The sequence below is a fragment of the Prionailurus bengalensis genome, chromosome A1, assembly GCF_016509475.1.
Source record: "Prionailurus bengalensis isolate Pbe53 chromosome A1, Fcat_Pben_1.1_paternal_pri, whole genome shotgun sequence".
NCBI classification, from domain to species: Eukaryota; Metazoa; Chordata; class Mammalia; order Carnivora; family Felidae; genus Prionailurus; species Prionailurus bengalensis.
In genome coordinates, this window is record NC_057343.1 from 136,491,525 (window position 1) to 136,518,995 (window position 27,471).

Here is a 27,471-nt window from a genome sequence, read left to right on the forward strand (position 1 = left end):
GCCCAGCTAAAAAAGCTTGATTGCAAGCTGATAAATCGACAAGGTGGCACTTGGGGGCACAGGACTGTTGTAAGAATGAATCTTACGGATAGTGAAATTTCACGCTGCAAGTCTGGGGTTCAAGTATATGCACTGACTCATAGCGGGCTTTAAGTTATCTCTGAACTCTAGCCACTGTTCTCCGCCAAATGAGGGAGTCTGGACACTATGAGCTCAGATGGAAAGTCTACTTAAACAACCTTCCGGTGTTTCCCTTTCCAAGCCCGCGAATGTTAAGGGAGTACCAAGATGGGTTAAAAAAAAAAACAAAAACAACAACAACAACAACAAAAAAAACAAAACACACACACACACAAAATACCCACAAAACTGTCTCGAAGATCTCCTGTCCCAGAGCCAAGGATGAACGACCATTTATGTCGGAGTTTTCCAGCCTGTTCCTGGGCGCCGGGGTGTGTCCCAAAGGGCTGTAGCCCAACTCCTAGCCCAACACTCGACAGAGCTGATGCTTAAAGTTCAACTTTTCTTATTAGTGATCTGTAATGGTTGCAAATACTAGCCAGGACTAGAGAAACAGAATAACCACGGCAACCAGGGGACGGGACGGAAGGGGTGGAGCCGTGTGGCGGAAGGGGCCGGACGGGAAGCGACGGTCCTTCGGCCCTTTCCGGGAGACAATTTAGTGGCGGGAAGATAGGCCTCTGAGGCTGCATCTTCCCGTCCCAGGCCGTACTTCCCAGCGCCAGTCAGAATGGAGATGCAACCCAGGGAACAAGCGGCCACCGAGTCCCCGGACTCCGGAGGCGGGGAAGGCAGGCCACCACAGGTCGCCGGCGCCCAGGAGGCACGTCCCGAGGACCGCCTGACCCTGCTGCTCAGGTTGTTCCCTCTGGCTCGCTCGGCCGCATCCAAGTGGGCGTCGTTGGGGAGAGCTCCATCCTTAGCTTTCAGAGCCCCTAAGGCTGCGAATTCTGACTCGGTCGCTTCGTGGCAGTGTCCTCGAGTCCTTCATTTAAACGCCTTAAGCACCGTTCTTAATCTTAGAAACAGAGGAAGATTACACCTTCCTAGTAGAGATGCAGTGGGGGGTAAATGAGCTGCTCAGAGGCAAGCGTTTAGCACAGAGACCAGGGCCCTTAAGGCCTTCGGAGCTGTAATTTCCTCTCCTTTTCTCGTGCACTCACGTCCTGGGCTCCCGATTTTCCAGCGCGTAGTGAGGTGCATCTAAGGCCTCAGCTACTTGAATAAACGTTGTCTTTCCTCTTTGTTTTTATGGTTATGACCCTTTTCAATCTAGAAGCCTCATTTGTTGTATTTCTCTACCAAGAGAATGATTGATGTTTATACGTTTCCACCAAGCAGTTGCTACGGGAAGATGTGATGAGAAAGGATATCAATCCGGTGGGCAAACAATGGCACAGGGCCAAGTCTACTCTACTGCCTGTTCTGGTGTGGCCTCTCAAGCTAGGAATAGTGTTTATGTTGGGGCGCCCGGGTGGCTCAGTCGGTTAAGCGTCCGACTTCGGCTCAGGTCATGATCTTACGGTTCCTGAGTTCGAGCCCCGCATCGGGCTCTGTGCTGACAGCTGGGATCCTGGAGCCTGCTTCCGATTCTGTCTTCCTCTCTCTCTGCCCCTCCCCCGTTCATGCTCTGTCTCTCTCTGTCTCAAAGATAAATAAACATTAAAAAAAAATACAAGAATAATGTTTATGTTATTAAGTAGTTGGGACAAAAAAATTTCCTGGAGGAAAATTTAAAAACACGTGAAAATTATTTGAAATTCTAATTTCAGTGCCCTTAAGAAAGAGTTTATTGGAACAACTTTTCCTGCTACAGGGTATGAGTTGAGTAGCTCCAGCAGAGACCTTATGAATCACAAAGACTAAAATGTTTGTTGTTTGGCCTCTACAGAAAAAAATTTGTTCTAAACCCTAACAAGGGATTTGTTTTGTTTTGCTTTAACTCCCCAAAGCATTGTAACTATTTTAGATTTACCACTGCTTTGAAAGGTCTTGGCTACTAAGCCTCACAACCTTGCTTTAAAAATTCCTTCATACCTACAATATAAAATGCTAAAATATTAAAGATAAAAGTTCTCCTTTTGGGGCGCTTGGGTGGCTCAGTCGGTTGTTAACTCTTGGTTTCAGCTCGGGTTATGATCTCATGGTTCTGAGTTCGAATCCTGTATCCGGATTCTGCTTGGGATTCTCTCTCTCTGCCCCTTCTCTACTTGCTCTCTCTCGCTGTCTCTCAAAAATTGATAAACTTAAAAAAAGAAGAGGTCAGGGGCACCTGGGTGGCTTAGTCCGTTAAGCGTCCCACTTCAGCTCAGGTCATGATCTCGCGGTTCCTGAGTTCTAGCCCTGCCTGGGGCTCTGTGCTGACAGCTCGGGGCCTGGAGCCTGCTTTGGATTCTGTGTCTCCCTCTCTCTCCACCCCTCCCCCGCTCATGCTCTGTCTCTCTTTTCTCTCAAAAATAAATAAACATTAGGAAATTAAAAGAAAAAAAATAAGAGATCACCTTTTGTATCTCAGGTAAAAGGAAACTGTTCCTACAGTGTCTTAAAATGCTAGCCTACCTTCTTAACCTATAAGAAATCGTTCTTTTCATTTGGAACTTTAAATCTAAGGGACTTATACCATGGAGATTTAGAAATCTGTCTAATGTTACTTAGCTACTTATGTAGGTCTCAAAGTCACAAAGCAGTTTCAGAATTATGAAACTACCATGTAAATGTAAAACATGTTAAGTATAACTTAATAACTAGTTAGCATCTTACCCATAGCTTTTCTACTTATTTTATGTATGATCTTGAATTAACTACAATCATAGGACAACTGAGAAACTATATGAATTATCTATCCAAGGAGTAGTATCTTTGTTATTTTTCTCTGTCTCCTAAAAATGTTACAGTCTGTTTTTAAACTCATTACCGTGTTTGCAGTTTTCACCATTTTGATCTGTTTGTTTGTGTGGCCCATATTTATTTCTTCAGTGTGGTGTATTAAGAATAAATTTAAAAGTCAAACTTTTAACTTTTATTCTTAGATGCTGTTTCCCCACTGGATTCCATTTTGTGTTTTGTGTCTTATTCTGAGGACTTTTTTATTTTTTAAGATTTTAGTTTTAAACAATCTCTACACCCAACATGGGGCTTGAACTCACCACCCCAAGATCAAGAGTCCCATGCTCCACCACCTGAGCCAGCCAGGCACCCTGTAAGATTTCGGTGTAGTTGACACAGTGTTGCATTAGCTTCAGTTGTACAACTCACTGATTTGAAGTTTGTACATTATGCTGTGTTCACCAGGAGTATAGCTACCATCTGTCCCATGATATCACTATTACAACATCATTGACTGTATTCCTCATGCTCTGCTTTTTATTCCCGGGACATACTCATTCTGTAACTGGAGGCCTGTATCTCCCTCTCCCCTTCACCCATTTTGCCCAACCCCCACCCACCTTCCTCTTCTCTGGCAACCATTAGTTCTCTGTATTTATAGTGTTGCTTCTGATTTTTGTTTATTCATTTTTTCCCTTAGATTGCATTTATGTGTGGAATTATATGGTATTTATCTTTCTCAGTCTGACTTATTTCATTTAATATAATACCTTTTTGGTCTCAAATGGCACGATCTCATACTTTATGGCTGTGTAATACTCAATACTGTGTGTGTGTAGGTATATATATATACATACACACATTTTCCTTATCTGTTCATCTACTGATGGACATTTAGGTTGATTCCATGTCTTGGTTATTGTAAATAATGCTGCAGTAAACAGAGGACTGCATATATCTTTTGGAGTTAGTGTTTTTGTGTTCCTTGGTTAAATACCAAATGGAATTATTGGATCATTTGTTATTTATTTATTTATTTATTTATTTATTTATTTATGAGAGAGAGGGAGTGTGAGCAGGGAAGGGGCAGAGAGAGAGGAGGGAGAGAATCTTAAGCAGGCTCTATGCTCAGCACAGAGCCTGACATGGGACTTGATCTCATGACCATGAGATCATGACCTGAGCTGAAATCAAGAGGTAGATGCTTAACAGATTGAGCCACAAGGCCCCCCTCATCATGTGGTATTTCTATTTTTTAATTTTTTTCAGGAACTTCCATACTGTTTTCCACAGTGGCTGTACTAATTTACATTCCCACCAACAGCACACGAGGGTCCTCGCCAACACTTGTTTCTTGTCTTTTATTTTAGCCATTCTAACAGATGTGAGTGATCTCATTGTGGTTATGATTTGTTTCCCTGATGATTAGTCATTTTGAGCATCTTTTCACATGTCTGTTAGCCATCTGTATGTCTTCTTTGGAAAAATGTCTCTTCAGGTTGCCTGCCCATTTCTTAATCAGATTGTTTGTTTTTGGTATTGAGTTGTGCAACTTTTTTGTATATTTTTGATATTAACCCCTTATCAGATATATCATTTGCAAATATCTTTTTCCATTCAAGTAGGTTGTTCTTTTTGTTGATGGTTTCCTTTGCTATGCAAAACTTTGTATTTTGATGTAATCCCAATAGTTTATTTTTAAAAAATGTTTATTTATTTTGAAAAAAGAGAGTGCATGTTTGCTTGCACACATGCAGGAGGGGTAGAGAGAAGGGAAGAGAGAGAATCACAAGTAGGCTCCTCACTGTCAGCACAGAGCCCAATGTGGGGCTCAGTCTCATGAACTGTTGAGATCATGACCTGAGCCAAAGTCAAGAATCCAACACTCAGTTGACTGAGCCACCCACACGCCCCAAGTTTATTTTTATGTATGGTGTTAGGAAGAAGTCTAGTTTATTTTGCATGTAGCTGTCCGGTTTTCCCAGCACCATTTATTGAAAAGACTGTCTTTTCCCCATTGTATATTCTTGCTTCCTTTGTCACAGATTATCTATATACATGTGGTTTTATTTCTGGGGTCTCTCTTCTGTTCCGTTGATCTATTTCTCTGTTTTTGTGATAGCACCATACTGCTTTGATCTCTATAGTTTTGTCGTATATCATGATATCTGGAATTGTGAAAGCTCCAGGTTCATTCTTCTTTCTCAGATTTGTTTTGGCTATTTGAGGTCTTCTGTGGTTCCCTACAAATTTCAGTATTAATTGTTCTAGTTTAATGAAAAATGCTGTTGGTATTTTGGTAGGGATTGCATTGAATCTGTAGATTGCTTTGAGTAGTATGGACATTTTGGCAATATTTTAAAACGTTTTTTTAATCTTTATTTTTGAGAAAGAGATAATGTCAGTGGGGGAGGGCCAGGAAGAGAGAGTGGGACAGAGGATCTGCTCTGTGCTGACAGCAGACTGCCCCATGCAGGGCTCAAACTCATGAACCTTGAGATCATGACCTGAGTCGAAGTCAGGTGCTTAACTGACTATGCCATCCAGACGCCCCTTGGCAATATTCTTTTAATAGATGAACATGGAATATCTTTACCTTTGTTTGTGCCATCATCAAGTTTCTTTCATCAGTGTTTTATAATTTTCAGAGTACAGGTCTTTTCCCTCTTTGGTCAAGTTTATTCCTAGTTATTTTATGCCTTTTGGTGCAGTTGTAAATGGTGTTGTTTTTAAAAAATACCTCTTTCTGTGACATTGTTAGTATATAGAAATGCTACTGATTTCTGGGTATTAATTTTAAATACTGCCTCTTTACTGAATTCATTTATTACTTCCAGTAGGTTTTTTGGTTGAATCTTCAGGGTTTTCTATGTATAGTATCCTGTTGTCTGCTAATACTGACAGTTTAACATACTTACCAATATGGATGCCTCATTTCTTTTTCTTGTCTGATTGTTATGGAGAGGACTTCCAGTACTATGTTGAATAAAGATGGGTCAAAGTGGACATCCTCATCTTGTTACCTTAGAGGAAAGCTCCCCGTTTTTCACCATAGAGTATGATATTAGCTGTGGGTTTTTCATGGAAGACTTTTATTATGTTGAGGTATGTTCCCTCTAACTCTAATTTGTCGGGAGTTTTTATAATGTATGAATGTTTAATTGTGTCAAATGATTTTCCTGCTTCTATTGAGATGATCATATGATTTTTATCCTTTGTATTGTAGATGTGTATGACATTTATTGATTGGCAAATATTGAACTACCCTTGCATCCCTAGAATAAATCCCACCTGATCATGGTGAATGATTTTTTAAAAATGTTTATTTATTTATTTTGAGAGAGAAAGAGTGTGTGTGTGTCAGTGGAGGAGGGGCAGAGAGAGAGAGAGAGAGAGAGACACAGAATCCCAAGTGGGGCTCAAATTCACTGACCATGAAATATGACCTGAGTCAAAACCAATAGTCAGACACTTAATCAACTGAGCCACCCAGGTGCCCCAGTGAATGATTTTTTTTTTAATTTATTTTTGAGAGAGAGAGAGAGAGAGGGAGGGAGGGAGGGATGTGGGAGGAACAAAGAGAGAGGGAGACAGAATCCCAAGCAGGCTCTGTGCTCACAGCCTTGAACACCAGGCTTGAATCCATGAACTTAACTGACTGAGCTACCCACGTGCCCCCATGAATGATATTTAAAAAAAAAAAATTTTTTTTAACATTTATTTTTGAGACAGAGAGAGACAGAGCATGAATGGGGGAAGCTCAAAGAGAGGGAGACAGAATCTGGAACAGGATCCAGGCTCTGAGCTGTCAGCACAGGGCCCAATGGGGGGCTCGAACTCAGACCATGAAATCATGACCTGAGCTGAAGTCGGAGGCTTAACTGACTGAGCCACCCAGACGCTCCAGTGATATTTTTAATGTATCGTTGTATGTGGTTTGCTAATATTTTGTTGAGGATCTTTGCATCTGTGTTTATCAGGGATATATTAGCCTGTAATTCTTTTGTGTGGTGTCCTTTTTTAAAATTTTTTTTTTTTTTTTTTTTGAGAGAGAGAAATAGAGACAGAGCATAATCGGTGGAGGGGCAGAGAGAGAGAGAGAGGGAGACGCAGAATCCGAAGCAGGCTCCAGGCTCCAAGCCGTCCGCACAGAGCCCCTTGTGGGGCTCGAATCCATGAACCTCGAGATCATGACCTGAGACGAAGTCAGATGCCCAACCAGCTCAGCCACCCAGGCGCCCTGTGTGTGTGGTGTCTTTATCTTGTTTTGGTATCAAGGTAATGCTGGCCTTGTAGAATGTATTTCAGAGTTTTCCTATCATTTCTATCTTTTTGGAATAGTTTGAGGAGAATAGGTATTAACTCTTCTTTAAGTGTATGGTAGACTTCACCTTTGAATCAATCTAGTCCTAGACTTTTACTTTCTGGTGGTGTTTTGATTAGCAATTCAATTTTGTTATTGTAATTAGTCTGTTAAGACTATTTAATTTCTTCCTTGTTCAGTTTTGGAAAATTGTGTGTTTCTAGGCATTAGTCGTTTCTTATAGATTGTTCAGTTTGTTGGTATATAATTTTTCATGGTATACTTTTATAAGCCTTTGTATTTCTATGGTGTCAATTGTTACTTTTCTTGATTCTGATATTATTTATTTGGGTCTTTCTCTTTTTTTATTGATGAGTCTGGCTAAGAGTTGTTCAATTTTGTTTATCTTTTCAAAGAACAAGTTCTTGGTCTCATGATTTTCTTTTTTCTGTTTTGTTCAGTTTTTCTTTAGTCTCTATGTCATTTATTTATGGTTTTATCTGTAGTATTTCCTTTCTTCTACTTACCTTGGTTTTGTTCTTTTTGTAGTCCCTTTTAGGTGTAAGGTTAGATTGTTTATTTGAGTCTTTTCTTGTTTCTTGAGGTTGGCCTGTATTGCTGTATACTCCCCTCTTAGAAATGTTTTTGCTGTGTCACAAAGAATTAGGACCATTGTGTTTTCGTTTTCATTTGTCTCCATATATTTTTTTATTTTTTCTTTTATTGCTTCACTGACCTACTGGTTGTTGAGTATCATGTTGTTTAGTGTCTTCGTGTCTGTATTTTTTCCAGTTTTTTTGTATTGTGATTTATTTCTAGTTCCATACCATTGTAGTCAAAAAAGATGCACAATATGATTTGAATCTTCAATTTATTGAGATTTGTTTTTTGACCTTATCTATGATCTCTTCTGGAGTACACTCTGTGCACTTGAAAAGAATGTGTATTCTATTGTTTTTGAATGGCATGTTCTATATATGTTGTTTTGTCCCTCTGGTCCAACGTGTCATTCAAAGGCATTATCTCCTAATTGATTTTCTGTTTGGATAACGTATCCATTGATGTAAGTGTAGTGTTAAAGTCCCCCTACCATTATTGTATCACCATCAATTTCTCTTGTTGTGTCTGTTAATATTTCTTTATGTATTTAGGTGCTCCATTGTTGGGTTTGTAGATACTTAAAAATGTTATATCCTCTTGTTGGATTGATTCCTTTCTGATTATGTAATGCCCTTCTTTGTCTCTTGTTACAGTCTTTGCTTTAATGTATTTAAGTTTATTTTTATTTGAGAGAAAAGAGAAAGATAGTGTGAGTAGGGAAGGGGCAGAGAGAGGGAGAGAGAAATAATCTCAAGCAGGCTCTGCACTATCAGCATAGAGCCTGACGTGGGGCTCAAACCCACCAAACAGTGAGGTCATGACCTGAGCTGAAGCCAAGAGATGGAGCATTCAAACAACTGAGCCACCCAGGTGCCCCAAGTCTTTGCTTTAAAGTCTTTTTTGAAGAAGAAAAAACAAGTCAATTTTGTCTGATATAAGTATTGCTACCTAGGTTCTTTTGGGGTGAGGAGAGGCTTCCATTTTCATGGTGAATGTTTTGCCATCCCTTCACTCTCAGTCTATGTACATCTTTAGGTCTGAGGTGAGTCTCTTTTAAGGCAGGACATAGATAGATCTTGTTTTCTTTTTAATCCATTCCGCCATTCTCTGTCTTTTGATTGAAACATTTAAGCCATTTGCATTGAGAGTAGTTGTTGATAAGTGTGTACTTATTGCCATTTAAAAAAAAAATTTGTTTATTTTGAGAGAGAGAGAGGGAGGGGGGCAGAGTGCAAGCAGGGGAGGGGCAGAGAGAGAAGGAGACACAGAATCCCAAGAAGGCTCCAGGCTCCAAGCTGTCAGCACAGAGCCCGAGGCGGGGCACGAATCCACGAACCGCAAGATTATGACCTGAGCCGCAGTCCGGTGCTCAACAGACTGAGCCACCCAGGTGCCCCTACTTATTGCCATTTGTAAAATGTGTTTTCTGGTGTGGTTGTAATTTTTCTGCAAAAGACCTTTCTTGCTCTCTTTCTTTGTAATCGGTGAGTGTAGTGTTTGGTTTCTTTCTCTTTATTTTTTGTGTATCTATCATAGATTTTGGGTTTGTGGCTACCATGAGGTTCCTATATAACATCCAAATAAATAGCAGTCCATATTAATTTGATGTTCATTTAAGTTCAAACATATTCTATAAAAAAAACAAAAACCAGGAAACTGTGGAAGAAAAAATATTTTCCCCTTCTCTACCCTTTTTACTGTGTTTTCCACATTTTATATATATCTTGTCATATTTTACATCTTTTCATGTATCGTTTTCTTATATCTTATTTGGCCATTTCTTTTCTACTTAAGGAAGCCCCTGTAACATTTCTTGTAACACTGGTTTAGTGGTGATAACTTCTTTATTTTTTCTTTTTTTGGGGAAACCCTATCTCTCCTTCAAATCTTAATGATAACCCTGCAAGTTTAGGTTAGTTTTTTCTTTTCAGTACTTTGAATATGTCATGCCACTTGTTTCTGGCCTGCAAAGTTTTTGCTGAAAAATCAGCTGATGGCTTCATAGGTTTTCCTTTATAGGTACTTTTTGTTTTTCTCTTGCTGCTTTTAATTCTCTCTTTATCTTGTTAAAAAATGTTTATTTATTTTGAGAGAGAGAGAGAAAGAAAGAAAGCATGAATGGGGAGGGGCAGAGTGAGAGGGAGAAAGAGAATCTCAAGCAGGCTCTGCGCTGTTAGCATGGAGCCTGACATGGGGCTCAAACTCATGAGCTGTGAGATCATGATTTGAGCTGAAATCAAGAGTTGGACACTTAACTGACTGAGCCACCCAGGCATCCTCTCTTTATCTTTAACCTTTGATATTTTAATTAGTATGTGTCATGGTCTGGACCTCCCTGGGTTCATCTGGTTTGGAATTCTCTGTGCATCTAAACTTCTTCTCTCTTTTAGCTGTTCTGTTTGCATGCTTTCCATCACTATGTCTTCCAGATCACTGATACATTCTTCTGCATCCTTTAATCTGTTGATGGCCTCTAATGTGCTTTTTATTTAAGTTATTACATTTTTCAACTCTGATTGGTTCCTTTTAGTATTTTCTGTGCCTTTATTGAAAATCTCACTGGGTTCTTCCACTCTTTTCTCCAGCCTGGTGAGTATCTTTATGATCATTACTTTAAATTCTTTTTCATGGCACAAAAACAGACACATAGACCAATGGAATAGAATAGAAACCCCAGAACTAGACCCACAAATGTATGGCCAACTCATCTTTGACGAAGCAGGAAAGAACATCCAATGGAAAAAAGACAGCCTCTTTAACAAATGGTGCTGGGAGAACTGGACAGCAACATGCAGAAGGTTGAAACTAGACCACTTTCTCACACCATTCACAAAAAGAAACTCAAAATGGATAAGGGACCTGAATGTGAGACAGGAAACCATCAAAACCCTAGAGGAGAAAGCAGGAAAAGACCTCTTTGACCTCAGCCGTAGCAATCTCTTACTCGACACATCCCCAAAGGCAAGGGAATTAAAAGCAAACGTGAATTACTGGGACCTTATGAAGATAAAAAGCTTCTGCACAGCAAAGGAAACAACCAACAAAACTAAAAGGCAACCAACGGAATGGGAAAAGATATTCGCAAATGACATATCGGACAAAGGGCTAGTATCCAAAATCTATAAAGAGCTCACCAAACTCCACACCCAAAAAACAAATAACCCAGTGAAGAAATGGGCAGAAAACATGAACAGACACTTTTCTAAAGAAGACATCCGGATGGCCAACAGGCACATGAAAAGATGTTCAGCGTCGCTCCTTATCAGGGAAATACAAATCAAAACCACACTCAGGTATCACCTCACGCCAGTCAGAGTGGCCAAAATGAACAAATCAGGAGACTATAGATGCTGGAGAGGATGTGGAGAAACGGGAACACTCTTGCACTGTTGGTGGGAATGCAAATTGGTGCAGCCGCTCTGGAAAGCAGTGTGGAGGTTCCTCAGAAAATTAAAAATAGACCTACCCTATGACCCAGCAATAGCACTGCTAGGAATTTACCCAAGGGATACAGGAGTACTGATGCATAAGGCCACTTGTACCCCAATGTTTATAGCAGCACTCTCAACAATAGCCAAATTATGGAAAGAGCCTAAGTGTCCATCAACTGATGAATGGATAAAGAAATTGTGGTTTATATACACAATGGAGTACTACGTGGCAATGAGAAAAAATGAAATATGGCCTTTTGTAGCAACGTGGATGGAACTGGAGAGTGTGATGCTAAGTGAAATAAGCCATACAGAGAAAGACAGATACCATATGGTTTCACTCTTATGTGGATCCTGAGAAACTCAACAGAAACCCATGGAGGAACCCATGGAAGGAAAAAAAAAAAAAAAAGAGGTTAGAGTGGGAGACAGCCAAAGCATAAGAGACTGTTAAAAACTGAGAACTGAGGGTTGATGGGGGGTGGGAGGGAGGGGAGGGTGGGTGATGGGTATTGAGGAGGGCACCTTTTGGGATGAGCACTGGGTGTTGTATGGAAACCAATTTGTCAATAAATTTCATATAAAAAAAATAAATTCTTTTTCAGGCATATTGTTTGTTTCATTGAGTTATTTTTCCTTTTGGAGCATATTCCTCTGTTTCCCCATTTTGCTTGATTTTTTGTGTTTGTTTCTATGGATTAGGCAAATAAGCTACTTCTCCTAAACTTGAAGGGGTGCACTTGTGTATGGTGTCCCCAGTGCAGACTGTGTGGTTGGTGACTTTTGCCGGCTGGAGCTGGAGCTATGTATGCTAGTTTCTCTTCCAAATCGTAGCACGTGTCCATCTCTCTTCCTGCTGTTTTTTTGTTCTCTTTATTGTTGGTTTATTCAGTAGCTGTTCACTCAGCCCTTAGTTCTTCAAGAGGAATAGGGCATTTAATGGATGTAACTTGATGGGGTACCTGGGTGGCTCAGTCAGTTAAGTGTCCAACTTCAGCTCAGGTCATGATCTCACAGTTCATGAGTTTGAGCCCCGTGTCGGGCTCTGTGCTGACAGCTCAGAGCCTGGAGCCTGCTTCACATTCCATGTCTCCCTTTCTCTGCCCCTCCCCCATTTATGCTCTGTCTGTCTCTCTCTCAAAAATAAATATTAAAATTTTTTTTTAAAAATAGATGTAATTTGGTGTGTTCTGTGGAGGAGTTGAGTTCGGTTTTTCTATGTTGTCATCTTGAACCAGAACTCTTTGTGCCCACTTTATTATATTTTTCTTTTTCTTTTTTTTTTAATTTTTAACAAACTTTTTAAATATTTATTTATTTTTGAAAGAGAGAAAGAGAGACAGAGTGTGAGCAGGGGATGGGCAGAGAGAGAAGGAGACACAGAATCTGAAACATGCTCCAGGCTTTGAGCTGTCAGCACAGAGCCCAATGCAGGGCTCGAACCCATGAGCTATGAGATCATCACCTGAGCCCAAGTTGAGGTTTAACTGACTGAGCCACCCAGGTGCCCCTATTTTTTACTTAAGTAAGCTTTGTGCCCAGCATGGAACCCAACATGGGGTTTGAACTCATGACCCCGAGATCAAGAGTTGGACACTTAACTGACTGAGCCATCCAGGTACCCCTCTTTAGGCCCACTTTAAATAAATCAGGCAAAATTAGAAGACTTATTGCTGAGTTTATTTACATTCATTAAATGCATAAACTTCTGGAAAAAAATGAGTTGGTTTATCCTATATTAATGAATATAACCTCAGTAAATATATGACCATCTGGGGCACCTGGCTAGCTCAGTCAATAGAGCATGTGATTCTTGATCTAGTGGTCATGAGTTCAAACTCCATATTGGGAGTAGAGTTTACTTAATTAAAAAAAAAATACACACACATATTACTTTCTCTTCTCTTTATCTGTTTTTAGGCTGAGAGCACAAACTAAACAGCAACTCTTGGAATATAAGTCAATGCTTGATGCGAGTAAGTATTTTCATTTTCAAATAAGATTTTGTGAGCTTGATGATGAATAGTATCCTAGAGAAAAGAATATCAACTTTACAAAAACTCATTTATTATAGGAACAGGAGTGGCAGCATAATATAGTGGTATACTATGTAAGAAGGCAAAAAACAAGCTTGCCCCAGCCCTCAGGAACTTGTTACGGGTTCAGGAAATCGATTTTAAAAAGTAAATAACAATGCCGGACAATTAAATTCTGTTGATCAGAGAATTGGGAAATTCCTGTGGGAAGGAGTCCTAGAACTTGCTACCATCAACAACTTGGAGATTAAATTAGCAGATGAGATGATTGTTAAGCAAGTGATCTAAGATCTATACTTTGAGAAACACTGGAATATAGAGATGAGAGGCAGAAGGGAGATCAGCTTAAAGACATGAATGACAAATTTTCAATTCTAAACATTGAACAGATTTAAAGTTATCTTTTATTTATTTTTGGGACAGAGAGAGACAGAGCATGAACGGGGGAGGGGCAGAGAGAGAGGGAGACACAGAATCGGAAACAGGCTCCAGGCTCTGTGCCATCAGCCCAGAGCCTGACGCGGGGCTCGAACTCACGGACCGCGAGATCGTGACCTGGCTGAAGTCGGATGCTTAACCGACTGCGCCACCTAGGCGCCCCTAAACTTGAAAAATTTTAAGAAAAAAAAAAAAGAATTGTGGAAAACCTGAGGGGCCACATAGATATCTTACTTCACCTGAATACATGATTGAACTTAGGAACTTTTCAGATTCTGCTCAATTTGTTTTATAGGTCCATAGATCTGAAGGTAGTTCTCGTGTATTGTCTGATATTCCAGGCTTTCTAAAAATATATTTTTTGTTTATTTATTTTGAGAGAGAGAGAGTGCGAGCAGGGGAGGGGCAGAGAGGGAGAGTGAATCCCAACCAGGCTCTGCATTGTCAGCGCAGAGCCTGGACATGAGGCTCGATCTTATGAACCACGAGGTCATGACCTGAGCCACAGTCAGACACTTAACTGACTGAGCCACTCTGGCACCCCCTTTAATTGTATTATTAGTGTTATTGGATTTGCATTCTTTGTTTATAAATGCAGGTTTTCTTTTCATGTATCTACCTATACATATAGATTTATATCTAGGAATCTCTGTATCTATGTATATAACTAGCAAGTATTTTCTCCCAGTTTGTTGCTTGCCTTGTTTTTTAACTATCTTTTGAGGAACCAAAGGCATTAATTTGATGCAGTGCTTTTTATCAAGTTATTTGGTCTTTTGTGGTATATGATTTTAAGTCCTAAGAATCTGTGACCACTCCAAGGTCATAAAGATTTTCTCCTTTGTTTTGTTCTATGAGGCTTTGGGTTTTAGATTTAACATTCAGTTCTGTGGTCCTTTTTGAATTAATTTTTTTTGTATAGTGTGAGCTAAGAATCAAGATTCATTTTTCTTCCCCCTACAGAAATCTAGTTTTTCTAGCCCCGTTTGCTCAAAGACTTTCCTTTCTCCATTATTTATGTGTAGGTTTATTTTGGGGTTCTTTTCTCTGTTCCCTTGAGGTATTTGTCTATGCTTACAATAATGCCACAGTATCTTCATTACTGTGGCTTTATAGTAAATCTTGATATCACTACTGTAAGACTTCTAGTGTTGTTCTTCTTTATCAATATTGGTTTGACTATTCTAGGTCCTTTGTGTTTCTCTATGCATTTAAAAAAAATGTTTTTATTTATTTTTGAGAGGGAGACAGAGTGCAAGCAGGGGAGGAGCAGAGAGAGAGGTAGACACAGAATCCGAAGCAGGCTCCAGGCTCCAAGCTGTCAGCACATAGCCCGACGTGGGGCTTGAACTCACAAACCATGAGATCATGACCTGAGCTGAAGTTGGAGGCTCAACTGACAGAACCACCCAGGCACCCCTCTGTATGCATTTTAAAATCAGCTTGTCATTTTCTTTCTTTGTTTTTTTTGAGGTTTATTTGTTTTGCGAGAAAAAGAGAGATTGTGAGCTGGGGAGGGGGAGAGACAGGGATAGAGAGAGAATCCCAAGCAGACTCCATACTGTTAGTGCAGAGCCTGATGCATCCTGAACCAAGCCAAAACCAAGAGTCAGATGCTTAACCAATTGAACCACCCAGGCATCCCCAGCTTAACAATTTCTACAGAAAAAAAAAGTATTAGAATTTTGTTTGGGATTTGATTGGGCTCTATAGATCATACTGGGGAAATTGTATTAGCTGTATTGATTCTTCTAATACCTATACATAATGTATCTTTTCATTATTTTAAAGTGTTCATTGTAGAGCTCATGTACGTATTTTGTTAAATTTATCCTTAAATATTTCATGTTTTTGAAAAAAATTTTGCAACGTAATTTTATCTTTTAATTTCTAGTTGTTTGTTGCTAACAGATAGACATAGAGATGATTTTTTTGATATTGCATTGCTCATGTTAATATTTTATTCCTTTTTTTCTCCATTATTCTAAAACCGGCCTCTTCCATATGGTAACCGCTAGTCCATGTGACTATTGAGCACTTGAAATGTGATTAGTCCTTGGGAGGAACTATAAATGTAAAATACAGAAAAAAAATTGTAAAATATTTCATTAGTAATTTTAAATTAATTACATGTTAAAATGCTAATATTTTAGACCTATTGGGTTTAAATAAGTTATACTGAAATATTTTTACTTGATTTGTAACATGGAAATGAGAAATTTAAAATTAAATTTAGGGAAATTGGGAGGGTGGTAAAAGAATAAGTTTTTGGGGGGCACCTGTGTGGCTCAGTCAGTTAAGCATCTGACTCTTGATCTCAAATTAGGTCCTGATCTCAGGGTCATGAGTTCAAGCTTCATGTTCATGAGTTCAAGTCCATGCCCAGCGTGGAGCCTACTTTTTTTTTTTTTTTTTTAATTTTTATTTATTTTTTAAATTTACATCCAAGTTAGCATATAGTGCAACAATGATTTCAGGAGTAGATTCTTTAATGTTCCTTACCTATTTAGGCCATCCCCCCCCTTCCCACAACCCCTTCAGTAACCCTCTGTTCTCCATATTTAAGAGTCTCTTATGTTTGTGTCCCCCTCCCTGTTTTTTATTATTTTTTATTCCCTTCCCTTATGGTCATCTGTTTTGTATCTTAAAATCCTCATATGAGTGAAGTCATACGATATTTTTCTTTCTTTCTTTGACTAATTTCTTCGGTATAATACCCTCTAGTTCCATCCACCTACTTGAGAATGTCAAAATTTCATTCTTTTTTTTTTTTTTTTTTTAACATTTATTCATTTCTGGGACAGAGAGAGACAGAGCATGAACGGGGGAGGGGCAGAGAGAGAGGGAGACACAGAATCGGAAACAGGCTCCAGGCTCTGAGCCATCAGCCCAGAGCCCGACGCGGGGCTCGAACTCACGGGCCGCGAGATCATGACCTGGCTGAAGTCGGACGCTCAACCGACTGCGCCACCCAGGCGCCCCAAGATTTCATTCTTTTTGATTGCCAAGTAATACTCCATTGTATGTATGTGTATATATACATGTATATATGTATGCCACATCTTTATCCGTTCATCCATCGATGGACATTGGGCTCTTTCCATACTTTGGCTATTGTTGATAGCTCTGCTATAAACATTAGGGTGCATGTGCCCCTTCGAAACAGCATACCTGTATCCCTTGGATAAATACCTGTGAGTTGTATGGTAGTTCTATTTTAGCATGGAGCCTACTTTAAAAAAAAAATTAAATGTTTGGTTCGAGTCTCTGGCTTCCATTATATTTCTGTTGGACAGCACTTTTTTTGAAGAAGAAGAAGGGAGAGGGGCAGAGGGAGAGAGAGAGAATCTTTTTGTTTGTTCATTTGTTTAGAGAGAATGCAAGCAAAGGAGTGGGGCAGAGAGAGAGAAAATCCCAAGCAGGCTCCATGCTCAAGGTGGATGGAGCTCAATGCAGGGTTTGATCCCAGATCCTGGGATCATGAATTGAGCCTAAATCAAGAGTCAGATGCTTAACCAACTGAACCACCAGATGTCCCTGGACAGCACTCTTCTAAACTGTTACTAACTTCAAAAAATTATTTATTTGTAGGTGAAGAAAAAACTCCAGAACAAATCATGCAAGATAAGCAAATTGAAGCGTATGTCATATTTTTAAATTGTGTGTGTGTGTGTGTGTGTGTGTTTAATTTTTATTTATTTATTTTGAGAGAGAGGGAGAGTGCAAGCAGGGGAGGGGCAGAGAGAGTGAAAGGGAGAGAGAGAGAATTCCACTCAGGCTCCATGCTGTCAGCATGGAGCCTGATGTGGGACTGGATCCTGCAACCTGTGAGATCAGGACCTGAGCTGAAACCAAGAGTTGGAGGCTTAACCGACGGAGCTACCCAGGTGCCCCTCAATTTTGTGTTTTTTACTAAGATTTGATACTATTACCCATCTTACACCATTGTCTTCTTTTTCCTTTTCTTTATTTTTCCAAGTAATTTTTCATGCATGTACTGAGAAGTTGTTGATATACGGTATGTTCTTACGTTACATTAGTGATCCCATTAGCACTTTTGGCATCCCCTTTACAACATAATTAGTAAAGTATCTCAGAGGTATCTGTTTATCAAATCTATAAATGCATCAATGTGGGGAGTCTGTAGAATGTTTTTATCAAGAGAGTCATTTTACTTTTTAAAAGGTTTGCTTTATATATTTATTCTAATGGGGAATTTTTTTTTTTTATATTGCTGAAATTCTTTTGTTCATGCTTCTTTGATAGTAAAATTGAAGACCTGGAAAATGAAATTGAAGAGGTGAAAACTGCTTTTGAAATAAAAAGGCTTGCATTACACAGGTAATTATTAAATTTTTGGTATAAACATCGTGAACTGAATGCAAAATCGGTATGATTTGAGGTAGAGTTAATATTTTAACTAGTCTAAATGATTAATCAAGTGAAATGATCATCAGATAATGGTCACACAAATTTTGAGCCCTGAGAGAAAAGTTAACATCATTCATTATACCTTCATTAGAAGTAGTTATATAAGATTCAGTTAATAAGGAAATATCAGACAAGGAAGTAGAAGGGTGAGCTTAAATCCCATTCAATGTTTCAAAGGATTATTAGATTCCATTACTGCGGTTAACTATTAGTCAAGTAAAAGAATTGTCATCAAGTTTAAATAAATAAATATATATAATTTTTTTTTTAATGTTTATTTTTTTGAGAGAAAGAACATGAGTGGGGTAGGGCAGAGAATAGACTGAGAATCCCAAGCAGCGCCTCTGACAGCACAGAGCCTGAAGTGGGGCTCAAACTCACAAACTGTGAGATCATGACCTGAGCCAAAAATCAAGAGTTGGATGCTTACCCGAGCCACCCAGGCGCTCCTAAGTATATTTTTCATATAGGTTTGCCTATATGAAAATTCATTCATTCATTCATTCATTCATTCATGTTTTAAAATTCATTCAACAAATATTTGAGTGCTTTCTATGTCTTAAGCTTTATAGTAGGTGTTGGTATACAGCTATGAATAAGGTAAATAAGCTATCTTATAGATTTGTGATCTGAATTAATAATTCCACTTAAATGAATGACTTTAAATTGTTTCCTTAGATTTGTGGCCTTCCCAGATGAATTTCTTATACATTTAATTGAAAAGTAGTTAAAGTCCTCTTAATCATTTCCAGCAGTGAACATTTTTCCCTCTTCTCAAGCTGGCTCATTGTATAGATTATATATATATATATATTTTTTTTTAATTAATTAGTTAATTTTAAGTAAGCTCTATGCCCTACATGGGACTTGCATTCATGACCCCAATTCAAGAGTGCATACTCTGCCCACTGAGCCAGCCATGTGCCCTAGATCATATTTTTCAAGATGACTTCAGAACTATTAAGAGATCTTATTTTAATGAGTCAAATTTTTTTGTGTGACATACGTGAGGAAATGACCTAAATATTGCTAAGTTGATTGCATTTTCATTATTATTTATTTATTAACTGTTTGAATTTAAAAATAATTTATGGAGTTTGTTTGTATATAGGTGTATTTTAAAGTTTACGTTCAAGTATGGCTTTATATTCCCTTTCTCCATTTCAGGCCTGTGCTAATCTCTGTGTTAATGCTTAATGCTTCCTGCTGGCCCTTTGCCAAGGTGAATGGCTGGGAGAGCAAACCTCAGGCTGATTTCAAGTGTCATCAGCCCCTCAGCATAGTAGTGCACAGCCCTAGCCATCTTGTCATTTTCATTTCTGTAACTTATTTGTCAAAGTATTTCCCTTACAGTAGTGTATTAAAAACTACTTTGGTTTAGGTTACATTTAAGGAAATCAATCTTTAACTTGTAATATTTAATTTTTTTCTTTTCAATGTACCACAAATGTTATCCATGTTTTATAATGCAAGCTTTTTTCCCTTGCATTATAGGATGCAACTTTCGGCTGCACTTAAAAAAAACCTGGAGAAAATTAACCCCCAGACTAGGTACGTTTGTTTTTTCTTCTGGATTTGTTAAGGATGAGAATAAGAAGGGACATTGGCATAATGACTTTATTTTTGTGGAAAAAAAATTTTTTTAATGATTTTATTTATTTTTGAAGGAGAGAAAGAGAGCGACAGCATGAGCAGGAGGGGCATGGTGCAGAGAGAGAGGGAGGCAGAGGATCCAACTCGGGCTCTGTGCTGACAGCAGACAGCCCAATATGGGGCTCGAACTCACAAACGATGACCTGAGCTGAAGTTGGTTGCTTAACTGACTGAGCCACCTAGGCACCCCAGTTTTGTGGACATTTTTTTAATTTACCATCAATGCCAACCACCTGTATCTGAGGAATAAGAAAAGTGATGGAAGTTTTGTGCACCCTCTTCAGCATTATACTTTTTATAGTCCTGCCAATATTTTGTTTGTATTGCAGCCCTAAGAAGCAATGGAGATTTTTAGCCAGAAAATCTGAAAATTTGAAGGAAGGTTTTGAAAGTTTATTTTTGTTCAGTGTTTACTGTAAAACAGGAACAGGGTTAATGTCATTTAATCCAGTAACCCGATGAGATAGGAATTATATGCCTCATTTTTCATTGGCAGAAATGAGTTTGTATGTGTTAAACTATTTGCGAAGGAATATAAAATAAAAACTTTGGCGGTTAAGGTTCTCTATGATCTTGTCCTATGTGTCTGGTCTTAGAGGCCTTACCTGTTCTAAAAATCTTGTGATAAAAGATCCCCTACCATTAGCACCATAAAAGTGCTGGATGCATTTGAGCACTTCCCCTTTTTGGGTGTCTTAGTTCAGACTGGTAATGCATTCTCCCATATTCCCTTTAACTCCAGGATTCCATAAATCCTAAAATCTGAATTTAGGCCCTCCTTGAAAGGAGAGCTTTAAACATTCTTGAGTTAAAGAGGTACAGGATGGGGCGCCTGGGTGGCGCAGTCGGTTAAGCGTCCGACTTCAGCCAGGTCACGATCTCGCGGTCTGTGGGTTCGAGCCCCGCGTCGGGCTCTGGGCTGATGGCTCAGAGCCTGGAGCCTGTTTCCCATTCTGTGTCTCCCTCTCTCTCTGCCCCTCCCCCGTTCATGCTCTGTCTCTCTCTGTCCCAAAAATAAATAAACGTTGAAAAAAAAATTTTTTAAAAAAATAAAGAGGTACAGGACATATTGACACCCAAAGAGGACAGAAAGACCAAGTAGGCTGTGATAGTGCCTTTAGCATGTTTTGAAGTTTACAAACCAGTATAGCTATAATTAGTAGAAAATGAGTTTAGCTTTCCCAGGTCTCTGCAAAGATTCCCATTTTCAGCCTCCTTAACAAACTCCTTCTGCAGTGTTCTCAAATGCCTGGCTGTTTATCAGAACATTTAGTATTATCACAGAGATCACATTCCTGGTCCCATTCCAAACCTTTTGACTCAGTCTCTGAAGATAAATGAGGGTGGTGGGGGTGATCTGGTGATCCACAAAGGACTGTGGCACTTTGAAGTATAAGAACCATTGTTCTTACCCAGTCTTACATTACACCCTTTGGCTCCAGCCATACCAAACTAGTTGATCTAGGTAATTATTTCATGTCCTTTAAGATTCCAGGGTTTCCCTTGTTGTACTCTGTGCTTAACTCTCAGCAGTTCATATTTATTGCTGGTTGTAGTGGCACTGTGCTATAGTTGTGGATTTATTTATCTCTTTCAACAGATTTTTTTCCTCTCTGTGTTTTATTCTACTTTACATTCCTGGTGCCTAACACAGGTTTTTGTTGAAGACATGAGGGTAAAAACACAGCTTATTCAGTGAAATTATTCTTGTTGATGCTATAATGATAGATACATGTCTTTGTACATTTGTCAAATCCATAGAATGTATAGTACCAAGAGTGAACCATAATGTAAACTGTGCTTTGAATGATAATGATGTGTTAAATGTAGATTCATTTGTGATGAACAGATCTTTCTTTATCCTGGGGGATGTTGATCGTCAAGGAGGCTGTGCTTGTGTCATTGCAGGGGCAAATGGGTCCCTTCCTTCAGTTTTGCTGTCAGCCTAAAACTGCTCTAAAAAATAAAATGTATTTATTTTAAAGCAGCTTATTAGCAAGTTATTAGGGCTTTTTCTCCAAAATAGATTTTTAGAAACATTCATACATGCTTAAATTTAATATTTTTTTGTCTGTGATTACAGATTTTTCTAGGGAAATGCATCTCTAATTTTATTGTTTTTATTATTTTTTTTGCATCTGTAATTTTTTTTAGTTTACTTATTTTGAGAGAGAGTGAGCAGTGGGGGGTTGCTGTGGGGGGGGGAGGGGGAGGAGGGCGGAGACGGCTAGGGAGGCCCTGGGAGGAGGAGGGACAGAGGGGTAGAGAGAGAGAGGGAGGAAGGGAGGGAGGGAGGGAGGGAGGGAGGGAGGGAGGGAGGAAATTCCAAGCAGGCTCCAAACCCAGCATGGAACCCGACATGGGGCTCAAACCCATGAACTACGGGATCATGACCTGAGCCAAAATCAAGAGTTGGACATCTGACCCAACTGAGCCACCCAGGCGCCCCTGCATCTTTAATTTTAAATGCAAATTTAGTTTACATCAAACTTCTCCAGTTTATTTTGTTAAATGATGACTTTCTATTAAAGTATACAGTAAATTCCATGAAAGGAAATAGACAGTAATCGATGTGTATTCATTAATGAGATTTTTTTATTTTTAATTCAGGTTAACAAGTCATATTTTTTATTCCTTTTCAGTGTGCTCATCGATAACATGAAACACATATTAAAGCTAAACAAATTAATCATGAAGTCACAGCAGGTAACTGCACTTTGGGCTCTTTACACATTCTCATGATTTCAGTAACTTGATGCTGGCAACTGTATTGTGTATCATTATATAGGATTTCCCAGAGGTTACTGGTATGATTGGAATTCACAGTCCTGAAGTTTCCTCTTTTTCATAACTCAGTTATTTCTGACATTGTGGCTAATTATCTACTTGTAATTTAAGCTGCTGTCCTTTGTCTCTTTTTTGTATGGAAATAAAGGGATCGAGAGCTAGATAGAGGTTTGGAAAAGGAGAACTAATAGATAAAATTCAATGATGTAAGTGTTACAGGTTTGTTCTTAGGTAATGTGCCTTAATCTTTATTTCTAATAACAGGAATCTTGGGATTTGGAGGAAAAACTGCTTGATGTTAGAAAGAAGAGATTACGTATGTAGAACAGTTTGTTTTGGCTTTCATTTTGTTTTCTTGTAGAAAACATTTTCACTTACTATGGAGATTGATAAGGCCAGTTATCTCAGCCATTGAGAAATTTCTTAGCTTTCAAATTTTCTCATAATTTTACACATGGCATTTTTAAAAAAAATTTTTAGTTTACTTTTGAGAAAGAGAGAGCGTGTGCAAGTCCGGGAGAGAGGGGCAGAAAAGAGATGGAGTCAGAGAATCCAAAGCAGGCTCCAGGCTCTGATCTGTCCATGCGGAACTCGACATGGGGCTCGAACTCAGGAACCTCGAGACCATGACCTGCCCTGAAGTTGGATGCTCAACCAATTGAGCCACTCGGGTGCCCCTACACATGGCATTTTTAAAAGTAGTAGTCAGGGGCATCTGGGTGGCTCAGTTGGTTAAGCATCTGACTCTTGGTCATGATCTCAGGTCATGATCTCACAGTTTCATGAGTTCAAGCCCTGTCTCGGGCTCTGTACTGACAGTACAGAGCCTGCTTGGGATTCTCTCTCTCTCTCTCTCTCTCTCTCTCTCTCCCTACTTCACACCGTATCTCTCAAAATAAATAAATTGAAATAAACTTAAAAAATAAATAAATAAAAGTAGTATTAAAGTGTATTTAGCTTGATTTTTTTTGTTTGTTTGTTTTAGACCATTAAATCACAAAATTAATACATTCTCAGGGAAAAAAAAATGATACGGAAAAGTATAGTGTGAAATTCATAACCTCCTTCCTATGTGACCACAGTTAAGCATATATCATTCCAGCATTTTTCCCTGCTCATATAAACATATTAATATGTACATAATTTTTTAATATACATATACATTATTTTAAATGATCGGTTGATACATATGATTCTACAGCTTTTTAACTTAATGAACATGAATGAGATGGCTTTTTGTATTAAAGTTATTGAAATGTTTATTTCAAAAGTAATACACATTTTCAGAATTTAGAAACAGAAAAGTATACTTAGGAAAAGTAAACTATCAAGAGATAATCATCTTCAGTGCTTATTTCTTATCAAAGTTGGCCTCATTTTATTCTATGTTGTAAACTGCCTTTTTTACTTAATAGTATAGGCATAATTTATTTTTAAATATCACACAAATTTGCCTGTTTGTAAGTAATCTCAGGGTCAGAAGTAGTCTTGGTCATCTGATCTAATCATCTTTTGGATGTTTAATGTTTTTTCCATTGATCCCAACCTACTTTTGATCCATTAATGTCAAGGAACCAAGCTCCTGGGACACACCCATTTATGTTTTCAAATCGTTTAATTCTTAGAACATTTCAGGAACTACACTAAAAGGTTGCTGATATTTTTATCTCTGGAGAAGAGAATCTTTTCGGTGAAAATTTATCTTGTTGATATGTCATTTATGTAAATAAAGGAGGAAAAAATATTTCCTTATGTATATCTCTGTCTATTCTTTTGGCAGCCCGGTATAAGTCCACTTAACATGATGCCCCTTCAAATATATGTAGACAGCCATCGTTGTCATACATACATACTGTAAACATTTCATGGAGGACATTGCTAAGTGTAAAATTAAAATATTGGTATTTTGTACCACAAAAGTCATTTTCAGATCAAAATGGAACTTTGCACCCTAAAATGATGCTTATTACATATTTTCTTTTGACCGAAATAGACAGGAACTGTTCTGCTTCACAGTTTTTCAGTATTCTTGTTTGTAGTTGTTATATGTAGTGTTTTTTTGTTTTTATTTTTAACCTAATAGAATTAAAACAAGCTTCAGAAAGTAAGCTTTTAGAAATACAGACTGAAAAGAACAAACAGAAAGATGATTTGGCCATTATGGAAAATTCAGACAAGATAAAGACCGTACAACAAAACCTACAGACGGAGATACAAGTTACTACAGTGATTCAACATGTGTTCCAGGTAACATTTATATAAATTAGGAAAGGAGGTAAAGAACTTTTTAAAAATGATTGTTTCTCTTATTTTCAGATTTGCTTTCAGTTAGTCTTTGACCCTGAAAAAATCATGAATGTAATACTGTATACTAGTCTGCTTACATATATTTGGAATTTATGTGTATTTAATATTTAAGGCTTTGATTTTTTTATTATGTTTAATCTTAGGCACTTATAAGTGGAATGATTTTAGCAGCTCCGTGAAGGCAGAATGGTATAATGGTGGAGACCATTAGACTTGAACTAGGGAGAATGGGGAAAACATGGATGGGGGTGATGGGAATCTAGAATTACGATACTGACTGCAGTTTAATAGTTCTGGACCTTGAACAAATAATTTAAGGTTTTTTAAACATCAGTTTCCCTGTTTAGAAAGAGAGGTTGTGAAAACTGAAGAAGATAATTCATGTTAATCTGTTTAGTATAATGTCTGGCCAAATTAAATTCTCAGTAAGTGTTGGTAGTTATTATCATGTCACCTATTAAAAACTTTTTTCACCTCTTAAATTTTATGTGTTCCTTTATTAACTGCCTATTATGTGTCAAAGCAAATGCTTATTATGTGTAAAGCATATCCTTGTAGAATATGAGTTCTTGTATCTGAGCATAAGAAATTTGTCCTCAGGTCTTAAACCTACGTTTTAGTAACAGTGGGTTACTTGATTAGGAGTTAAGGAAGTCCCCTAGGCTATCCTCAAGTGGAGGATTGCATTATAAGGACAGGATTATTTTAATTTTTTGGGGTACATGTTCCTTTCTACTACATTGAGTCTTCTGTTATTTTGCTTTTCTAAAGTTTTATTCATATACTCTTAATTAAGTCTTATTTAATGAAATCATTGCTTTGTTAAGCAGAACATAGTTGTGGCTACCTTAGGAGCTCCTGCCCCTAATGGGTTTACTTCTATTTGAATGCTTACTTCCACTTGCCTTTGTAATTTAATTGGATTTATAAACACTAGCCCAAGAGCAAGAAAATACTATAGATAGACCAAATTTTATAATTTTGTACAAAACAATATAACATTTATATTCTAAAATCTGTTTTAACAGGATTTCAATTAGTAACTTGCTATCATTGAGCCATAGTTTTAAAATAATAAATAGGGCATAACAGTTTATGCTTAAGCTATTTTTCACCGTAGAAGTGCAAAATGACTCTGAATCGGAGCTGCAGTCTTTTTCCTTTAATCTAGAATACCATTGTAAAACTCCTTAGCAGGTAAAAACTATCCACAAAACTGATGAAGCAGAAAAAATTGTTATAAACATTGTAAATATTCCTTAGCATTATGGGGATCAAGGCCGAAGTCTTACTTAAAGTGGAAATTAATATTCAAGAATGTATTTTTTTCATAGAGTAAATGCTGACACCTAGTTTGGTAAATATTTCAAAACATCGTTGAAAGCAGATTTTTAAAAAGCTTGTTAAATTTTCAAAAGTACTTAAAAATTTAATGTAAAAATTTTCTTCTATTTTTTTTTTTTAATTACAGAACCTCATTTTAGGAAGTAAAGCCAACTGGGCAGAGGATTCTGCCTTTAAGGAAATTGTTCTACAGCTTGAGAAGAATCTCACCATGATCAAATAAGAATTTCTGTTTTATTATTTTTTATTTCTATCTTTCATATATCATTTAAATAGCATATTTCAAGTAATTTTTTTTAGTGTGTTTGGAACTATTCTAATACTGCAAATTTTTTGTAACTTAACACTATAATACGGAATCTATTGTTTTAAATATGATAATTAAAGTGACTGGCATACTCCAAAAGAATCTGAAGATTTTAGTCTTGCAAAGTTCCCTCCCAAAAGACATCTCATCTGGCTTTCCACTGAATGTAGACATTTTTTTACAACATTCCTGGCAATCCCAACTGTCATTTGGAATTTCTTTCTTTCTTTCTTTCTTTCGTTCTTTCGTTCTTTTGTTCTTTCTGTATGTCTTTCTATCTGCAGTTTCAAGTTTTTATTTAAATTCTAGTTTGTTAACACACAGTGTAATATTAATTTCAGGAGTAAAATTTAGTGATTTGTCATTTACATACAACATCCAATGTTCATCACAAGTGTCCACTTTAATACTTATCACCCATTTAGCCCATCCTCCCGACCACCATCATTTGGAATACTTCTGTGCATCTGTCAGTCAACTAAAATATTAGAAATATTAGAAAATGATATCCACTTCTTGTGTTTTTTTCCAACTCTAAGTTGTATTTTATTCAGATAAATCTCATTTTATATTTATCTCCCCACAGATTCTTTTTTCTCTCTCTCTTTTTTTTAATACACAGATAAAATTGACAAAACATTGTGTAAGTTGAAGGTGTACAAGGGGCTGATTTGACCACCATGGCATTAGCTAACATCTTCATCGTGTTACATAATTATTTCTTTTTTCTGTGGTGAGAACATTTAAGATCTAGTCTCTTAGCAACCTTGAAGTATGTAATAGAATATTGTTAATTGTAACCACTATAACCACCCACTAATGCTGTGCGTCAGATTTCCAAAAACTTACCCATCTTCTAACTGCATGTTTGTGACCTGTGACCAACATCTCCCCAAGTCCCCGACACCCCATCAACATCTTTAAATAGAGATGCAAATAAAGCACCTCAACCTTGAAAAATAAAACAAAAAAATATCCAGAGTGTAA

General features: G+C 37.9%; 1 protein-coding gene and 1 long non-coding RNA gene across 2 annotated transcripts; both read left to right on the forward strand.

The window, feature by feature from the left end:
* Positions 1-642: 642 nt before the first annotated feature.
* CENPH (centromere protein H) lies at positions 643-27,471 on the forward strand. Its single transcript, XM_043584698.1, has 9 exons — positions 643-879; positions 13,102-13,157; positions 17,247-17,295; positions 17,922-17,996; positions 19,581-19,637; positions 22,382-22,445; positions 22,791-22,842; positions 24,610-24,773; positions 26,305-27,471. Exons 1-9 carry the CDS (start codon positions 752-754, stop codon positions 26,398-26,400), a joined length of 741 nt encoding a protein of 246 aa, XP_043440633.1. The 5' UTR covers positions 643-751; the 3' UTR covers positions 26,401-27,471.
* LOC122485750 lies at positions 19,882-21,726 on the forward strand. The gene is made up of 2 exons (XR_006297944.1): positions 19,882-20,555; positions 20,797-21,726. It is a non-coding gene; the product is annotated as an uncharacterized LOC122485750 (long non-coding RNA).

What these genes read in the sequence shown, in the direction of transcription:
- CENPH (XM_043584698.1), top strand. Translation starts at nt 752, where the DNA reads ATGGAGATGCAACCCAGGGAACAAGCGGCCACCGAGTCCCCGGACTCC. An exon ending in AAAAGGCTTGCATTACACAG is followed by an intron (nt 17,997 to 19,580) that starts GTAATTATTAAA and finishes CTTGCATTATAG; the next exon opens with GATGCAACTTTCGGCTGCAC. An exon ending in TGATTCAACATGTGTTCCAG is followed by an intron (nt 24,774 to 26,304) that starts GTAACATTTATA and finishes TTTTAATTACAG; the next exon opens with AACCTCATTTTAGGAAGTAA.